The sequence below is a fragment of the Anabrus simplex genome, chromosome 3, assembly GCF_040414725.1.
Source record: "Anabrus simplex isolate iqAnaSimp1 chromosome 3, ASM4041472v1, whole genome shotgun sequence".
NCBI lineage: Eukaryota > Metazoa > Arthropoda > Insecta > Orthoptera > Tettigoniidae > Anabrus > Anabrus simplex.
In genome coordinates this window covers 267,283,092-267,304,007 of record NC_090267.1, presented here as the reverse complement: position 1 = coordinate 267,304,007, position 20,916 = coordinate 267,283,092, and the positions used below count along the sequence as shown (strand labels likewise).

At 42.4% G+C, this 20,916-nt stretch overlaps 1 protein-coding gene across 1 annotated transcript in view; it reads right to left on the bottom strand.

The window, feature by feature from the left end:
- The window catches only part of LOC136866232 (lysosomal aspartic protease), a 139,649-nt gene that overhangs the window by 110,936 nt on the left and 7,797 nt on the right, over window positions 1-20,916 (bottom strand). The window contains exon 2 of the mRNA XM_068226659.1: window positions 1,459-1,582. Coding sequence (XP_068082760.1) covers window positions 1,459-1,582 — 124 coding nt within the window. The remainder of the gene's footprint in view (window positions 1-1,458; window positions 1,583-20,916) is intronic.

Genomic DNA, 20,916 nt, shown 5'->3' with positions numbered 1-20,916 from the left:
TCACATTCGTGATATCGCGTGAACTTTATTATGATGGGCCTTTTCCCTCCCGTCACTACCTCAGTGTCTACTTGACCCACTGAAGAACCAAAGGTGAATTCTGCCGCTGAGCAGCCGGATAATGAATGCAGGGAGCCAGCAAGGTACAATATATATATAAGAGAATATAAAGGCCCAAAAATACTGCCTTGAGGAATTCCCCTCTTAATGATTACAGGATCAGGTAATGAATGCTTCAACTTCTCTATTCTCTGAGTTCCATTTTCTAGAAATACAGCCACAAAAGTTCCGTGTTTCAAGACAAATTTTGAGACTGTTAGGGATCAGTGTACAGATGTGTGCTAAGATCCATAGTAAAAGTGTACTGGCAGGTAGTCATTGATACCCGAGTAGTATTATTGATGTCTTCAATAGTTTAATGATGATTCTAGTGAACACACTGCACCACAATGATTTCATCCTTCCGTGCAGTCACAGGCTGAGCAAAGTACTCATATCATCAATCTAAGTAATGGAAAAGAATAAACAAGTCAAAATCAAGTAATATATAGAAGATAACAACATGAATAGGAACACATGATACAATAAACATGACAGGTCAGCATGGGAAAAGGGTGTAATAGAATGAGGGTCAAGAACAACATGAAAATACAAAATGATAAGGACAATTTCCGTATCTTTAAACACTAACATCTTCAAATATATTGTCTCTCTCATCAATCACAGTTATTTGACAACCATTTCTTCTCAGCCCCAGCAACCTCACTCCTGCTTCCAAGTTTCATCAGGAGGGCAGGCATCAACACTATCATTGAGGGGCCATCTTGACATATCTTCAGTCTTGATGTAAAATGTGTAGTAAAAGAAGGAAGCTAAATTTAAAAACAAATTTAAAAAAAGGAAAACGGAAGAGACATTGTAAAAGACTAGGAACAATCAGCAATAAATTCTCAGCCTTGCTTAAAACATCAGTGTTATTCAAACACTACTGGTCCTCCCATTATTATGTCGCTATACACTGCCATTAGCATTGTGAAATTCTCAGAGGATTTTTCCCAAACATTGATTAAACATGCCTGCACAGTGCTCTTGAAAATTCAAATTTCTTACTTCACAGGAAAAACACGACAATCAATTGAAGAATGCATCTGAATATGCCACTGTCTGCCAGTAAAACCATTCTGATTATAGAGGGTATGATTTCATTTCATACACTGTTACTTCAATCATACACTTGTGATTTAATGATTGTGTACAATCCCTTAACTTCAGGATTTAAATATTTGATGATGATGATGATGCCAAGAGAAGGAATGAAATTGAAAACTAAGCCTGTTGCCTATTATATAGAGATGTACTTAAAAAAGTATTAAAGCAAAGGAATGATTGCATTGATTTTGAATACAAATTAATGTCTACACGTTGGTATATTTAAATGACACATCGTAAGTAACTTACAGCATGCAACACTCAAGTAGGAGCATTTTGATGATGGTACCCAAGTATTAGACCATGCTGTGTCAAATACCACGCTAAATGTCTGGGCTGGATGTCCGATGCTGATCTCTCCATAAAATTCAGACTGTAAATAACAGAAATTTAAATCAGGTTCTACATACTATGGACGAAATTGTCTTAAATATGATAAAAATGATTGAAGAAAATAAATAATTTTTCTTACATACACAGTAAGACAAAACATACATGGACAATGAAATTTATAATTAACAGAATTAGACCAATTTCACTACTTTTTTTTAACAATAAATGAATGATCACACTGGAGCACTTTCAAATGCTTGGTATGTGGCGGTCATTAGCAACATACTCCCTGGATAGGGACTCTCGATCTTTTCGAGATTGCTGTCAACATCAAGTTAGAAAGGCAGTTTAGTATGCTCAAGTCTTACAAAGCATGCAATTTGAACTGTGTCTGTTCATTGAGAATGTTGATGTTCTGAGACAAAGAGAGAGTGAGTTCCCTCCCCCCTAATTCTGAAGGGTTTTCCTTTAGAGTGATGTGGAAAATGTCCAAGTGTATGTCTGTGTATTTGTGTCCTGTGTCTAGTATGCAGTAGGCAAATACAGATTCCACAATTATATTGGAGGGTTCTAATGTGTTCTATGAACCTTGATTTGAAATGATATTTCAACCCGTTTACTGAAAGTAGGTTTTGACATATTAATTGAATTTAATTTAGTAAAACCAGTACAAGTTATATGTATCTATAAAGTAAATGTGTCTAGTTTGAATTCTGTTAGGACCTGCATTCTTTATGCTAAATGCCATATGTTCAGTACCTTAATTTTATGAATTTTAGGGTATGTGTATATGTGTGATTTTTCTTGTCGGTTTTGAAATACACTGCTTGACAAAAAAAATTGAAGCATCCAGAATAAATGGTTGGAAGTAAACACCATTGGCAGGTATGTAAATGATCAGAGTTGCAATTCTCTGTGACAGGTAGAATGGACACCAGAGATCATTAGTGTTGTTTGTGTTTAGTGTTGTTATCAGGCCTAGTAGGGTATATAAGGGATGTGAACAGTGTCAGATGCTGAGAGATGATATAGATGTTGATTCCCATAGAGTATCTGAAATATTTGTCCCGACTGAGTAAATTTATAATACCAATATAAATGGTCTGTTATTGGACATTATAAATTTTCGACCTAACTCATTCCTGGTTGCCAGCGTTTCGCCCTCGTGTGCTAGGTTGGGCTCATCAGTTGGTACCTAGTACACCCACCAAGACGCTGGCTAGTGCATACCATGGAGGCCACTGCGTAGGCTACTTGGAACCACCAGCAGTGCCAATGCACTATGAGAGACTTTGTCTCTTTACCAAAAATTGATGCCTGCTTGGCTATCAGATGATATAGATGTTGATTCCCATAGAGAATCTGAAATATTTGTCCCGAATGACATAGTGCCTCTTGCTCTGCTCTCTCTCTCCTCTCAATGGCTGCGGGTAGTGCTATGCGCTGCTCGCCCAACTACGAGACCTCTGAGACCTTCAAAATGCACACACACTCGTCCCAACCAGCTACCGCTTCTCGGTGCCTAGGGTTAGTCAGGGATTGCTGTGAGCCAGCGGCCCGTTCGTGTTGGATCACCCCATGTTCACTAGATCCTTTTAGTTCATCCCCACAATTACACACATAGGACCAGGCTCATTCTTTCCAAAAGAGCAATTTGTCAATGAGCCTGGGACCTCACAGACAAACTTTGAGGGCCGAGAACTTCCAGAGATGGCCGCTAGGGCGTAGCACCTGTTATCACACCACTCCCTCAAGTAGCGGGCGTCACTTCGCCGGTCGAGAACGAAGCGCTGTTCTCAAGTTCCCTCACGAACTGCAGTGACTCCAAGAGCTGGTAGGCACCCAGACCAGCGCCGCTACGCTCTTGGCAGAGTGTAACTTCCCCCCCCCCCCCCCCTCACTAAACACAATTCCCCGGTCATCGGTTCCACAACTGAGACCCTGAAAGGGAGAAAAGCCACTATGATGGCTACCCCCCAGGCTCCAAGGACACCGTTAAGCGTCGCACGCTCAGACGGCAGTACTGCGGCACGCACGGGGAGTGTACCGCATAGCGGGCAGGCCCCGACGCACACTGAGCACCTCATGAGATCGGAAAAATCACTGCGGACAGATATAGCAAACCTGGCAATGTGTACATCACCTGACGGGCAGGCACTATACCTGGAGCAGAATATCCATCTCACAGGGTGATACATTGCAAACATGGCGTGCACACCAACAACCTACACAATCACTACCACCACAACACGTACAACTCCCATCACAACCATAACCTCAGGGACGCACATACCAGTGCAAGCGGTACCTAGCCGGCCAGCAAGGATTATAGCAGAGCCCCGAACTAGAAGTGCGCTGCACAGGGAAAGCGGAACTGAGTGGTACATGGAGCAGGAGAGCAAAAGGGAACGGACCTCTCCCAAGGGGAAGAGTTAGAGGACTCGCTCGAGGCTACAGACCGGAATGGCTCAGCCACGGACTCCAACTCAGACAATTCGAGGCTGGTGATAGATGAGTCTCTCATCACCCAGACCAAGGAAACATCTAAGAAGGGGGGGGGGGGGGGGGCAGTACCGGAGCTCATGGCTCACACCTCGCAGGCCATGGCCCCTGAACCGGAGAGCCAGCAAGGGTGCTATGCAGTAGTCAAGAGCAGAAGGACACGCGAGAGGGAGCATAAGCAGGGTAAGGAAACCCAGACTAACGATCAACCCAATGCCTCTGTCCGCTCCGAAGGATCCCTAAACCCAACAGTACAGCAACCCAAGAGATGCCACAACAACATGAGAAACCACTCTATCACCATATACTCCAGTGACCTAATGAAAATTGAGTCTGCGCTGCTCAAATACCTCCCGCACAGCGAAAGGAACTACACTAGAGTCCCGCTAATCCGAACCCCGTTAATCCGAAAGTCCGGTTAATCCGAACTGAAATATTCAAATTAAAAAAAAAATTCTCCTTATTTAAATGAAAGGACATATTTTATAATGAAGATTTACTTGCATTTTATTAGTCATATTTTACTAGAATAACTTAATGTAAACATAATTACACATCATAAACCATCAATCACTGGTCGTTTATCTTTACTAGTTTCTTTTGCCGTTGTGACTGAAACCTACTCGAAGATGCAGTGTTAAACCAGCGTCTCATAATCATCACATCAGGGGGCGTAGCAGCGGAGTGTTGCTCGACGTAGCGTACGACAAGTTCTAAGGCGGCCACGGCATCTGGATGTGACACTAGTTGTTCATTGTGGTCTTCGTCGTCACTCTGTTTCTCGTCAACTCCAGATTCTTTCTCCACCATCGCAATAATTTCTTGGTCTGTTTGTAATTGCTGACAGTCAGCTTCCATCCACTCGCTAATGTCATTTCCAATGGCTTCCTCACACCCAGGAAGTTTTTGAACGATTTCGAAGAGAATGACATTTGCAGACACTTCCGCTGGACTCTCGATGAATGCGAGACTCGGCCACGATTTCTACCACGTATTCCTCATGAACTGCTCACTGACACCCTCACGTTCTTCAGCGCTACCACTGAGAGAGCGGCAGAATTATTAAATAAACATCACAAGTAGCTCTTCGCATCCTGGGCACAATGCAAAAGTGTAACCCGTACCTACTGTAGCAGTTTTAGGAGACATGTTTTAACCTAGTTTTAGTTATTTTCTCCTTTTTCTTAACTACCATACTGTTATTTTATACAGTATTTTATTAATGTAACTCCTAAAGAATGGACATTTGAAACTACGGTATGTACTTTACTGTATTATAGAAACTATTTTCCTCAGACGGTTGAGGCGCTGGCGTTCTGACCCCAACTTGGCAGGTTCCATCGTGTAAGCAGATTTACTGGCACGTAAAAGAACTCCTGTGGGAGAAAATCCTGGCACCTAGGCGTCTCCGGAAACCGTAAAAGTAGTTAGCGGGACGTAAAAACAATAACATTATTATTAGAAAATTTTTCTCCGGTTAATCCGAAAATTTCGTAATCCGAACAGACTCCGGTCCCAATTAGTTCGGATTAACGAGACTCTACTGTACAAGTTTGTAAAACCCAGGAGGGACTCACACAAAGCTGTCCAGCTGATACTATATTCATAAAAAAAGCTGCTATCACCTGGCAACTATCGTGCTTGACGAGCAAGAAATTCAGTATACATTGCTCAACTATGGGAGGACCAAGAGATATGTACTCAGAACCCCCATAAACAAGTACAAGCTCAATGAGATTACAGATGTCATCTCTGCTGAGCAAATCCCAGTCCTGGGTGTACAGCGGATGCGAACAAGGGAAGGGAGGAAACAAGCCCCACTTTACCTTATCACGCTATCGGACCAGTAGGGAGTGGAGAAGATGGAGAGTCTGCGCACCCTCCTAAGCATGGCTGTGAAGGTGGAGCCTTACCAGCCTAAAGCCACGTGCACTCAGTGCAGAGTGTGCCAAAGGTTCGGTCACTCCCAAGTGGGGTATAAGCTTAGCCCCAGATGCAGGTGGTGCGCTGGGCCCCACTCCTCCTGTCACTATCCGAATGGCAGACAGAGGGAACATGTTAAATGTTGTAACTGCGAGGGGAAACACACGGCCAACTACAATGAATGCCCGAGCCACAGGGAATACGAAAGCTCCCTCAGAGCTAAGAGACCGAAGGGTGCAAGAGAACAACAGCGTGGCTGCCCTGAGGCTCTAAAACACCCTTCAGGCAACAAAGGCCCCCCCTAGCCAACCAGGCCCTTCAGGTAAACCTGGCCAACCAGGAAATCGAGGCCCTACTAATGGAACAGGCCCCCCAGGCCGAGGTAAGACACAAAATAAACAAACAAGATAAAACAGACACCCCGAGGCTCAAACTCAACCAACCCCCCCCACTCTCCCCAAGCCTCGGGCAACAGAAACCAAAGCAGGACCAACCCCCTAACCAAATACAACAAAAGGGACACAAAGACCACGCCCAGGGAACCCAAGCAGGAACCAAAGGGAGAACCTGCTGCCTTCTCCACCCCTCGCAGTCAGCGCACGGTAACTAGGATCACACATAAAGCATCCGCTACCCAGACCGAGCCCACCACCACTAACACAACACCAAACCCACCACCCCAGCTACAATTCCCATGAGAACCTCCAGGTCAAAAGACCAATACAGCCGAAGACATACTGAAGTCACTAGGCATAAACATACCTCTGACTACCCTGAGCCCCACCATTCTAAACTTCTTAAAAAAGGGTAGCAGAGGAGGAGAATCTCACGTTGCTGTGGATAACAGTTTTTTTTTTTTGCTAGGGGCTTTACGTCGCGCCGACACAGATAGGTCTTATGGCGAGGATGGGATAGGAAAGGCCTAGGAGTTGGAAGGAAGCGGCCGTGGCCTTAATTAAGGTACAGCCCCAGCATTTGCCTGGTGTGAAAATGGGAAACCACGGAAAACCATTTTCAGGGCTGCTGATAGTGGGATTCGAACCTACTATCTCCCGGATGCAAGCTCACAGTAGCGCGCCTCTACGCGCACGGCCAACTCGCCCGGTAGTGGATAACAGTAAACCTCATCGAGTCATTTATCTCTATTCCCTGAAATGGCTGCACAAAATACACACCACATATACACACAACACATACGGGCTGCGAGTTCTAATTTGGAATTGTGAAGGAATACGCAACAAGAAAATAGAACTCGAAGCCTTCCTCGTAAAGCACGAAATACATGTAGCACTAATCGCGGAGACATTTCGCGCCCCAGGCTCAAAACTAACAGTTAAAGGCTACAGAGTACACAAGTATGACAGACCCTCACCTAGAGGTGGCGTGGCAGTCCTGGTAAGAAAGGACCTAAAACACATGGAGCTCAAAATTCCAGAGCTAGTGCCAATGGAAGCATGCGGAAGATGCCTACTAGTACGTGGGACGTTAATCAACGTCATTGCAACGTACTCCCCCACAAGGACCGTCAACACAGGCAACATCGACGTACTCCTAGGACTATCCAGAAACACAATAACTGGTGGAGACATCAACTCAAAACACGAAAGATGGGGTTGTCTTAAGCCTAACAAACAAGGCACCATGCTATACGAACACATGCTCGCCTGCGAGTACGTAATAGCAGCAACCAAGGAACCCACCTTCCTAGCTCCGAGAGGGCAGACTTCTGATATACTAAACATTGCCCTACTCAATCACATCCCTCTGGACTACAGTATGAAGGTGATCAACGACCTAGCATCAAGACACCAACCAGTACTTCTAACACTGGATGCTGACCCTGAGGGATACAAGCTAAATCCCAAGCGAAGGCTAAACTAAAAAGCAGCCAAATGGGACAAGTTTGTAAGGAAACCTGATTCACTGTTACAGGGAATAGAAAGTACCACCCCTGAAAGCCCTGCCGATATTGAGGAGACAATATCAACCCTCATCAAAGTGATACAAACAGCGACGGAAGTGAGCGTACTCACCCACACATATAAGGAGCACACATTTGAAATTCCAAGTAACATCATTAAGGATCTCATACGAAGAAGGAACCGGCATAGGCGTAGCTGGGCCCGATACCACTATGACATAGACAGGGAAATGAAAAATCAGTTGAACACAGAAATTCAAAATGCCCTAAAAGAACACCGGTCCAACAAATGGAACAACAAGCTGCAAAAATTCGACACAAACACCAGACCAGTCTGGCAACTCGCAAGACACTTCACACGCGAGCCACACATTATTCCAACCATCAAGGGACCAAATGGACCAAGATTCGACACACGGAAGAAGGCCGAAGTCATAGCCGATGCATTAGAGGTGGCATTCACACCGAATGATGACCCTTCAGACCCCGAATTCACGCGGCAAACCGAAGCAAAGGTAGAGGAATTTCTTAACAATGCACCTAGGCCAGATGTTAAAAAGACCAATATCCACAAAATAAAATGGATCATTGATCACCTCAACCCCAAAAAAGCTGCTGGGCCAGATGACATCATGAATTTAGTTCTCAAAAAGCTAAACAAGAATGCCCTCACAATAATTACCAACATATTCAATGCCATGCTTAAGTTGCAATACTTTCTAGAACAATGGAAATTACCAAAAATCCTTGTATTTGGGAAGCCAGGGAAAGATAAATCGGATCCCAACAACTATCGACCCATAAGTCTGCTAACAGCCATAAGCAAAGTATTCAAGAAAATATTGCTAAAAAGGCTCACAGCTCACATCAAGGAGAAAGGAATACTAAGGAACGAACAATTCGGGTTCCATAACGGACATTCCTCCACTCAGCTCCTCACGCGGTTCCTAGAACATGCCACGATCGGGTTTAACAAGCAAAGGGATACAGGCACAGTATTCTTAGACATACAAAAAGCCTTCGATAAAGTATGGCACGAAGGCCCGCTGGCAAAACCGATAGACTACGAGTTCCATCCTGGATATGTAAGGCTAATTAAGTCTTACCTAAAAGACAGGAAATTTTAAGTAGACATACACAACACACTATCAAGTACGCAAAATATTAGAGCGGACGTAGCCCAAGGCTCACTAATAGGACCGATCCTATTTGTCCTGTATACCAATGATATGCTGACAGCAGAGCTCACTACCATGTACCTCTATGAAGATGACACAGCAATTACCATCCAGCACCCCCAGCTCCTGAGCAACAAGAAAGAGGCTCCAGGTAGCGCTGCGCACACTGGAACCGTGGCTCACTAAATGGTGCATTTAGGTCAACATAGAGAACTGCTAAGCAGTGATGTTCACACGCAAAAACAGGCACACACACCAACCCGCCAATATCAAACCACTGACACTATTCAACAAACAAATAAAATGGTACGAAAGAGCTAAATATCTAGGGGTAATCCTGGACAAAAAGCTAACGATGCTACACCACGTAAGAGACTTAAGGCGAAAAGTCCACATATGGCTTGTCAAACTGTACTCCATACTAAACAGTAAATCTAGCATAAACACAAAGGTAGCAGTCAACATGTATAAAGCCTTGATAAGGCCAATCATCATGTATGCTGCCCCAGCACGGGGATACACGGCCAAAACCATCATTAACAGCCTCGAGTGCATACAAAACAAATGCCTGCAAGCAGCGGTGAAACTCCCTTATGGAACACAACAAGGGACCTACGCACTATAACAAACACTCGCTCTATAAGACACCACATCAGAAAGCAAAAGCTTCGAATGTACACCAAGGTGTGGAGCAACAGGATCAACCCCTTAATCAGGAGTATTGGAAGGTATGACCCAGACCAATACAAAAAGTACCCCACGCCAAAACAAATACTATTCAGCCACAAGAATAGAAGACAAGGGGCTCCCCCAACTCCTACAGCTTCAACCCCACTAAAAATATTCAAACAAACACCACTCAAACTTCACTTTCAAAAAAAAAAGTATTTAAATAGTATATAAACTGTATATAATATGTTTTCCATTTCCTTGTATTTCTGTATATGTATGTTTCAGTTACACGAGGGGAAAACAGGAGATATGCCCCTCAAGAAGCGCACACGGACAACAATCACATAAGATTGACTGCAGCGACAAGAGAGCGGAACCCCGAGCCCGCACTCAAACTTAGTGTACAGTAATCATTATAATATCAAGCATGTATGTATGTTCTTGTATGTTATGTTTATCTTTAGATTAGAAGTGACATGAGTGAATATCACCACAATACTGGGACACACCCAAGAGATGAGAGAAAAAGACGTTGAAGAAGCCGTTAGCCCCAGCTATACAGCAGGCTTGGCTTATCCCTTCTCCGTAAATGGAGGCTTGGCACCAGGGAACAGTGGCGGCTGGACAATGGAACTTTCCCTGTAGTCCCAAAGCCCAGATGCTATTGGACCCGCGCATGGAATTCCGCAGTGCCAAGAAGGCTGATCCCCTATAACAAACAAATGTGGCAGGAAACTGGACATGACTTGTGCATGATACATACTCCTCACTAACACAACCTGGAAAAGTCCAGCCCACATCCTTGCATGTGCTATCTACAAAATGTCAGGTTTTACATGTAGGCATCTTTCTATTTCTGCCTATGTGGTTTTGTCTTGACCCTTATCACCTGATTACACCACTATTTGATACCCATCACCACATCTGGTCTGGTAACATGCTAATCACGGGGACAGGCAGATACTCCTGTAGTATCACACTCTCACTCCTCCCTGCTATCTTTCTCTTCTTAGAACTAATAGCATGTCAGAGGCAATGTAGAATAGGATGATTACCAAGCGGGGGGAGCGAGGTTCGGGGGCCCCCCGAAAAAAAAAAGTCAAATGCTGAGTTATCACTGTGAAGAACATGGAAATGCCATGTACTCATGTGAGACAGCATCATCAGTACCCGACAGAGTATGAAAGAGGCCTCATTGTGGGTCTCCATTTGGCCAGCTGGTCGAATCATGCAATATCCAGATTTGTGGAGCATTCAGATGTGACAGTGGCCCAGTGTTGAACTTCATGGGAATGTGAGGCAAGGCATACTCGTCATCAAGGTTCTGGTCAACCACATCCAACCACCACGAGGGAGGATCGCCATATTGTGTACCAAGCACATCATAACCCCTTCACATGTGCGCCTGCCATCCGAGAACAAGAAATGGACTTCCTGCAACATTCTATGTCATCCCATCAGGTATGACTTCAGGTCACGGCTGGCAGGGATTGAGGGAATTCTTATGGCACAAAAGTACGTCATGGACATCCTGCATCCTCATGTGTTACCCCTCATGTGACAGTATCGTGGTGCCATTTTTCAACAGGACAATGCTCGTCGACAGACAGCATATGTCTCTATGAACTGTCTGCACGATGTTGAGGTACTCCTGTGGCCAGCAAGATCCCCAGATCTGACCCTAATAGAACAACTGGGACTAGCTCAGATGTCAGCTCCACCCCAGTGCCAGTATCCAGGATATGAAGGACCAGTTACAACAGCTGTGGGCCAGCTTGCCTCAGAAGAGGATACAATGGCTCTATAACACCCTTCCCAACCGAATCAGTGCATGCATCAAGGCCAGAGTGGGTGCAACATCATACTTGTAAGTAGGGTCATACTGCCAAGTTTTTTATAAATTTGACTTGAGTTTGTCATTACTGAAATGACATCACATGCCCTCATACCACGTGAAGTTTCATTTCGTTTCCTCTTCCCCTTCTGGGTGCTTCATTTTTCTTTGTGAGGCAGTGTATGTTGGTGATGATGATGTTTGAGTCATCAGTTCATATACTGGTTTGATGCAGCTCCTCATGCCATCCTATCCTGTGCTAACCTTTTCATTTCTACATAACTACTACATCAGACAACTGCTCTAAACTGGTTGTCACTTTCATACCTTCATCTACCACTACCATTTTTACTGCCTACACTTCCCTCAAAACCCAACTGAACAAGTCCTGGGTGTCTTCAGAAGTGTCCTATCAATATCATTGTATCTCCTCTTCTGGTCAAAATCAGAAAATATAAAGGCCTAATAATACTGCCTTGAGGAATTCCCCTCTTAATGATTACAGGATCAGGTAATGATTGCTTCACCTTCTCTATTCTCTGAGTTCCATTTTCTAGAAATACAGCCACAAAAGTTCTGTGTGTCAGGACAAATTTCGAGACAATGCCACACTATAGACAAAAGTCTTCAAGAAGATCTTTCTATATGATATACAAGTTGCTTTACGTCACAACAACACAGATAGGTATTATGGTGATGATGGCACAGAAAAGGGCTGGGAATGGGAAGGAGGTGGCCGTGGCCTTAATTAAGGTTGTGAAAATAGGAAACCACGGAAAACCATTTTCAGAACTGCCGACAATGGGATTCGAATCCACTACCTCCCAAGTACTGGATACTGGCCGCAGTTAAGTGACTGCAGCTATCGAGCTCCGTTAAGACCTTTCTAATTCCTATCTCAATGTTTGTAGTGAGCAAATTTCTTTGCTTGTGCTAGTTTGCATTTTCTCTTTATCTTAAATTTTAATGTCATTGAGGATATTTAAGTTATCTAATTTTTTAGGTTCTATGTGATTTATATCTATAATTAGAACTTATGGGGTAAGTTATTTACCTCTATTCCTTGGTAAGCATATTTATAAGACATTAGATCAGGTTTAAAGACAGGATTGAGGAGGCCAGATAATGTAAAAGCAATCCATTCAATATTCTTAGGTAATTCAAGGCTGACAAAATAATAGTGTATGTATGTTGGGCATTCAGCCCAAAGGCTGGTTTGATCCTCTGCAGCTCCGCCAACAACTGTCATAAATAGCCTAGGCGTCACTGAAGAGGCGTACTAGGGAAATGAGGAGTGACGTAGTTTCCCGTTGCTTTCCTCACCGAGCCAGCCGCTGCTATTACATATCAGTCTGCCAAGTCCACTGAAATGCATGCACCAACTGACCCTATGAGCGATATTTTCACACCGTTCATAACAGGGACTGGCTGCATATTGTCAAAGCCAAGGATGAGACTGAGACAGGTCAATGAAAGTAACAAATTTGATATAGCCCATACCAGAAGACATAGTGCACTGTAAACACTACATCTCGCCAGCAAAGGCATAAAAATAATAGTATCAGGGTTTATTTTATTAGATTTGTTTTGGAATGTGGATAAAATATAAACGGGAATTTGAATGTACTGCTGCTATTAGTAATAATTCCGAGGCAGGGCTTTGCCAGGATGTTGGTGGGGGTGTCTGGAGAAGGGGTTTCAGAGCATGAATGACTGTGGAGAGCTGGGCTGCTTCAGTACACCATGAGTGAGCAAGAGGTGCACACATCTATTGTGCAAAGCATCATTATTAAATTTCTTGCAAAAGAGGGCACCAGACCTTCCAAAATTTTGGGAAGGTTCCATGCACAGTTTGGGGAAGAAACACTTTCACAGACCCGAGTGTATGAACTAAAAAATTTGTGGCAGGAAGAGAAGCTGTAGAAAATGAACCTCATGAAAGGAGCCCACAGACAAGCATCACTGCAGACAACATTGTTGCCATTCATAGTGAAGATCGGCAAATAAAAATTTTGCCAATTGTTTTAGCCGTATGAATAAGTTAAGGAAGTATTCAAACCATCGTCCGAGATGAACTCCATTTCAGAATATTGTCTGCCAGGTGGGCTCCTAGTCTCCTCAACCAGCAACAAAAACTTTATGCCAGGAAGTTTGTCAGAGACTTCTGCATCACTATGAGGGGGAAGGAGACGATTTCTTGCATTGTATTGTGACTCGTGATGAATCCTGGGTGCATCATTACACCCCAGAGTCAAAGCAAGCAAGCATGGAGTGGCAACGAAGAGACGAAGTAGGTCCAGTGAAGGGCAAAACACACCCGTCTGCTGGAAAGGTGCTTACAGCCGTTTCGCGGGCATTTTGCGGGTGGATTTTCTTCATGAACAATGGACAATTAATGCAGCCTATTTCTGTTGCCTTTTGGATGAAGCAAAAGCTGCGTATTGCAACAAGTGATGCCGGCAACCGATCCGAAACATCATTCTTCTCCATGACAATGCAAGGCTATATGCTGCCGCATTAACACTGGGAAAACTGGAGGAAATTCACTGCACACCTCTGGAACGCTCTCCATAGAGTCCATATTTATTGCCCTCTGACTACCATCTGTTTGAATCACTCAAACAAGACTTAGGACGACAGCGGTTCGATGATGCTGCAAGTATAGAAGAGTTTGTGCGCAAATGGCTCTGCACACATCTCTCTCTTCTTTCTATCAGGACAGCATCAAAAACTTACCAATCCGATGGAGAAAGTGGATATCGAAAGCAGGATGCTATGTAGAAAAGTGATCTCTATATGTGTATTTTTTTGTTGATGCAATACATTTCTTAAAAATTCCTGTTTATATTTGATCCACCCTCGTATTTTACTACCCAAGTAACAATATTCATCTACTTCCTTCAAAATGGAAATTCTAAGTTCCCAAGGAGGGAATTAGATATTTTTCCACCAATAGAGCATGTCAAAAAACAGATCAGATGTAAGGCTTTTCAGGCATTTGCTCTATTAACCAGCGTTTCGTCTTAGGTCTGACACTAGACTCATCAGAGTGGGATGTGTCAGACCCTACCCACTGACGCTGGGGCGTATGCAGGTGAACTTATCAGAAGCCCTATATAAGAGGCACAGTCTGATAACTGCATACAGGAGATAAAACTCCACAATGGAATTATTGCCCGCCTACCAATTCCGAATGGAAATTCTAAGTTCCTAAGGAGAGAATTAGATATATTTCCACCAATAGAGCATGTCAAAAAACAGATCAGATGTAAGGCTTTTCAGGCATTTGCTCTATGACTTAATTTCCTAGTCTAACATTTCCTGCATCATCTGACTTTGTTCAGCAGTGCCTCCTACCTGGAAGCCCTGGGCTCAATTTCCAGTCAGATCAGGGATTTCTACCTAGATCTGAAGGCTGGTGTGAGGTTTACTCAGACTATATGAGAACAACTGAAGAGCGCTCTGCAGGTTAAAGATGGTTCCGCCCTGCGGGTTGAGTAGCTCGGAGGGTAGAGCGCTGGCCTTCTGAGCCCACCTTGGCAGGTTCAATCCTGGCTCAGTCCGGTGGTATTTGAAAGTGCTCAAATACGTCGGCCTCATGTCAGTAGATTTACTGGCACATAAAAGACCTCCAACGGGACCAATTTTGGCACCTCAGCATCTCCATAAAACGATAAAAATATAGTTAGTGGGACATAAAACAAATAACATTATTAGTATTGTTAGGTCGCTCCAGCAACCCCAGAAATAACTGGGATAAGCTGAAGAAAGTTTAAGTATTATTATCATCATCATCATCATCATTATTATTATTATTATTATTATTATTGTTGTTATTATTATTATTGGCCCCAGTCTAGAAAACCAAATAATGGATTTGTCATGCTGACCACAAGAGTCACCTCATGTTGTTTTTTGTCAACTGTGAAGTAATTTTGTTTGGAAGTGATATATGGAAAAGTTGCCAAGCCAAGGCAGTAAAGGTGAGCTCAGTTTACCAGAAGGACATAGTTACAATTTCCTGCCAGGGAAGACATATAGCCCTGGGATCACTAAGCTACATCAAAACTGAGTACCAGGTTAATTCCAGAGGGTAAAGATGGCTCAACGTACAGTTAACCACTCGATCCCACTTAGTGCTGATGTTATGGATAGTAGTGAGGGCCTTTACCTTTCATTCCTACAAAGACGTTCATGACCTGCATGGAGATGGCTTTGCTTCAATGATATACAGTGCATGTTTTTTAAGTAAGTACCGTTTTGATATGGGAAAAAGTAATGAAAATTTTGAAACAATTCTTGTTTTTACATGTAAGCCTGTACATTAAGCTACTTCTTAACATAAGTTCCAAGCATATTAAGGCATTTGTCATATTTCTCATAGAAATCTGCCGCCGGATGTGCTAGCCACTGCAGCACGGTCATTTTTAGCTCATCATCGTCGTGGTGCTGACCTCCTGAATGCTTTTTCAAGTGCAGGAACAAGCGGCAGTTAGTAGGTGCTACGTCAGGACTGTACGGAGGATGATCAAATTGTTCCCAATGAAATGAAGCGATGAGGTCTTGGGTTCGATTAGCTGAATAGGGTTGCACATTGTAATGAACCAAAAGAATCCCCCATTGTTAGCATGAAATGCAGTTTGCTTTGGATCGCACGACAGAGTTAACGTAAGGTCTCACAATAAGTCTTGGCATTTATTGTGTCACCCTGGCCCAGAAAATCCAAAAGCAACATACCCTGCCTATCCCATAACACAGTGCACTTGAGTTTGCGAGCTGAAATTGTTTGCTTGCACTTCACTTTCTTAGGTGATGTTGAGTGTCTCCATTCATTGGATTGCTTTTGATTCTGGCATAACATTGTCACCGGTGACAATTCGGCTTAGGAATGCACCACCTTTATTACTGTACTACTCAAGGAAAGCCAAAGCACCACCTACGTGCTTGGTTTTGTACACCCCTTCTACCATCATCCTCAATACCCAGCGTGAGCACAACTACGATAATCTAAGTGTCTTGACACAATTTCATAAAGAACACTCCTTAAAATTTCTGGCAACTCATAACTTAATGACAAAATTATAAAGTGTCTGTTTTCTTGAACATTAGCATCAACTTTCTGCAATAAATCTTCAGTAATAACAGACAGATGACCACTATGTTTCATATTGTGGACATTAGCATGACATTCTTTAAATGTTCTAACCCAGTTTCTTACCATTTCTTCGTGCATAGTGTGTTCTCCATACACTTCACTAATCTGCCAACAGCATTCACATCTTTTGCATTTAGAAAACAAATGACAGCACGTACTTCACACTCGGCAGGACCGTTAATTGTCAGAGGCATTTTCAATATGCACAATCAAATGTAAATACAGGCGAATGCTTCTGTAATGGCATTTGTGGCTAGCCTACAGACGTATGTACTGAGCATGCATGCTCCGAACAACGACCAAAGTGTTGCAGTTGCCATATTTAAAAATGGTACTTACTTAAAAATCAGGCTTCGCAGACTAGTGTCACTATTTGCAATTTTTACAATTGATGACTAGATGTATTGACACATCTTGTTTGTGTAATTTGGAGTGGGTATTTAGAGTAGCTGCAGCAAAGATCTACTTGTTTCAGGAAATGTTAGTTTTGATCAGCAAATATGTGCTGGACTTTCGACTCTAGAATGTTGACAACCGAAAGAGCTGCCGTCCCCTTCCATTTTGCCCTCCTCTCCTGGTTATAACCACTCCTAGATATTACCTCTTCAATCCTCTCCCCCTGAACCACCCATTTCATTTCATTCTCCCTCCTCTTACTCTTACTCACTACCATAACTTTTGATTTGTTTCCATTAATTTTTAGGGACCACCTTCTTTTTTTTTTGCTATGGGCTTTACGTCGCACCGACACAGATAGGTCTTATGGCGACAATGGGATAGGAAAGGCCTAGGAGTTGAAAGGAAGCAGCCGTGGCCTTAATTAAGGTACAGCCCCAGCATTTGCCTGGTGTGAAAATGGGAAACCATGGAAAACCATCTTCAGGGCTGCCAATAGTGGGATTCGAACCTACTATCTCCCGGATGCAAGCTCACAGCCGCGCGCCTCTACGCGCACGGCCAACTCACCCGGTATAAATAGTAGAAATAACATGGGTGATAATTTGTATCCCTGCCTAAGCCCTGCCTTACATTCTATCTGACTGCTCACCAAATTTTCCTCAAATCTAATACAATATACCTTCTCGTATAACACTTGGATCACTCGGATGATCTTCTTTGAAACCCCCACATTCCCTAGTTTTTCTATTAACGCTCTTCTACTTACCGTACCGAACGCCTTTTTGAAATCTATGGCCGCTAGATGCACTTTACCCCCTTTCCTATCCAAATATTTTTCCAAGATCATATTTATTGTCATTATACTATCTATTGTCCTTCTGCCCTTTCTAAAACCACCTTGAAAAATTGTTAGTATTGACTGTTCCTCCGCCCAGTCTCTTAGTCTACTGGCTAATACTTCCGCATAAACCTTACTCAATGAGTCCAATAATGTAACTCCTCTATAATTCCTTGGTAGATTTTTGCTACATTTCTTTTTATAAATTGGGCATATTATCCCTACTTCCCACTCTCTTGGATGCTCCTCCCCTCGAAGATCCTGTTGAAAAGTTTAACTATGCCCTCTATCATCTGCCCATACTTACCTATTTCCTTCCAAAAAACATTGTTAATACCACTGCTTCCCCCCCCCGCTGACCTACTCATATGATTACCTGTCACCTTTATCAGTTCCTCTCTTCAAATTTCTTTGTCAAGTTTGCGTATCCGAACCTCTATGACTCTTCTTAAGGCCATTTCACTCTTCTCTTGATTCCATTTGTCCTCTCCTCCTAATTATTCCCAAAAATAGTTCACCCACTGGTCGTAATCAATACTCGGTTTATCAGCCCTCTTCCCCGCCTTAATAATTTTATTTATTCTGTCCCATACTCTCTCAGTTTGATGCACCTTACACTCCCTATTTATTAACTCGGCTTGTTCTCTCATCCAATGTTTCTTCCTCTCAGCAATTTTCAGTTTGTATTCTTTTCTTAGATTACAGAATGCTTCTCTTTCTATACTCCCTCCATTCTTCTGGAATTCTTTTAGTGACTTCATGACTAACTTCCTTAATTCTTTACACTCCTTGTTATACCAACCTTCTTTCACCCCTCTGTTCCAAAAATTCTACAGGGTCACAATTACTTATTCAATTATATTGAATTTTATTACATGTATCTATATATACCCACATTCCCGCAACCGAAGCAAATACTGGATCTTTAAGCTATTCTTCATTTTACATTGGCGTTTGAAACCACATTGCCTGATGTTGAATATATCGTGCTGATCACCGGGAGCTGGCAAGTTACTTCAATTGATCTCTTCATCTTCAGCTTCAGTGCGACTATGGATCTTCATATGTGTTCAATTGTGTTATGACTTTGTGCCTAACAGTGTATACAAGCTAGCTCATTTAACCGTTCTCCACTTTTCATTATAAGACTTTGCCTAACACTGCGTGTGCCATACTGCCGCTCAGAAAATTACACACTGTTTCTTTAAGTGACTTACATTTTACTTCTTCTGAATTTTACAATGTCTACCCCCGTCATTTTTATATCGCCTCTTCTACTGATCTGGAGTGAACTTGATCTTTTCTTTTCTTTTTCCTATGCATTGTTTTTCATGTTTTAATCGGCTCATGATGACCTGGACTAGGGTCGAAACCGGTACCACTTCTACTTATTATTAAATAAAAATGTAATCACTGCATTTCTTATTCTTTGGTATTGAGTAGGTTGAACCTCTTTATTTATTATTTCAATTTTAACTGTGATACTTTTCAATATGGAACAATGAAATTTTTATCTTAAAACCTTGAATATCTCATGTGAAAAGAAGCGAGGTTGGATGATACTATATTTTAAGAAATTTGGTGTAATTATGGGTTAAACGTTGTGTGTGTTGAAATTATGTTGTAAAATATCCTTCATAGGCAGCTGCTCTACTAACAAAATGCTTCCTGGATCTTCTATGTCATTCTTATTAGACTACTGTTCTTGCTGATTCATTGTTCTACCTTGGAATTGCTTATGAATATTGTTCATCCAGTCTGATGTTAGTTGGATCCACCTGTTCCGGTTGCGTCAATCAGAAGTAAGTTTAAAACGTGATAAAAACTATCCAATTATAACGAATGTTTTACTCACCATCGTACCTAACAAATAAATAATAATAAATGAAAATAATATTGATTTTATGTCCCCACTTACTTTTAACAATTTTCAGAGCTGCCGAACAAAACACACTAGGTTATGCATTAATTAAATAAATGGAGACAACAAATGTACGAAATAAACATTATGATAATAAAACGCATTACCACCACACCTGTAGATATTCATAAATGCAGCAAACTTTCCTGTTATTTATTTTTATTCTTTTCATCGTGGAACTTCTGGCATTATCCGGGTGATAGCATACCAAACCTAAACAATGTGGTCTCTCTTGTCTCATTTACAGCTGTTTGGGTAAATCGTGATGTGATAAATGCAGAGAACAAGCATGAAATATACTTAAAAATAAGGGTCTGGCTTTCAACAGCTGCAGTTATCAAAAGAATGCTTCCAGTCACTATATATTACATTCGGAAGTACAACTCATAACATATGCGAGCTATCAGCTGGTGGTTTGGCACGCTTCCTACAGCACAGCTTTATTCGGAAGGAGTGGCTTCTGCTTCACAAACACCAACTGGGAATATCAGAGACCATCTCCAGAAACCATTTGGGAATAGATTCACATTGTTTGGACTCTTACGGTCAGGAACGAAACTATTTGTAAAAGGTTCAAAAAGAGGGACCTCGAATGCTCTCAACTGCAGTGCACGGCTGACAAGATGGCAGTGAAGATGACGTCACTTGGAATGACAACACGGCAGTAGCAGAGAAGTTGGCGGCGCAAGACGATATTTCAAATGAAAGCAGTAATCAGGTTTACTCAGGTTTACTGTGTGGTAGTCCTACTGCTCAAATGACACAGATAAAATATAGCATAATATGATAATACGACACCCTTTTCTCTACAGGGTCGAGTATGAAGTGAGACGAGTTTTTACGACCGTATGCCCTTCCTGACATCAACCTCATCAGAAGAATTAATGAGATGAAATGAATGATGTGATATGAGTAACTAAAACTAACTATATTTACTTTTAGACATGATACTGTACAGGCTTTTGGGCTTATGCCGTGTCAAGAAAATATGGTGAAATTCTTTACTTTTCGCAGATAACTTTTTATGTACT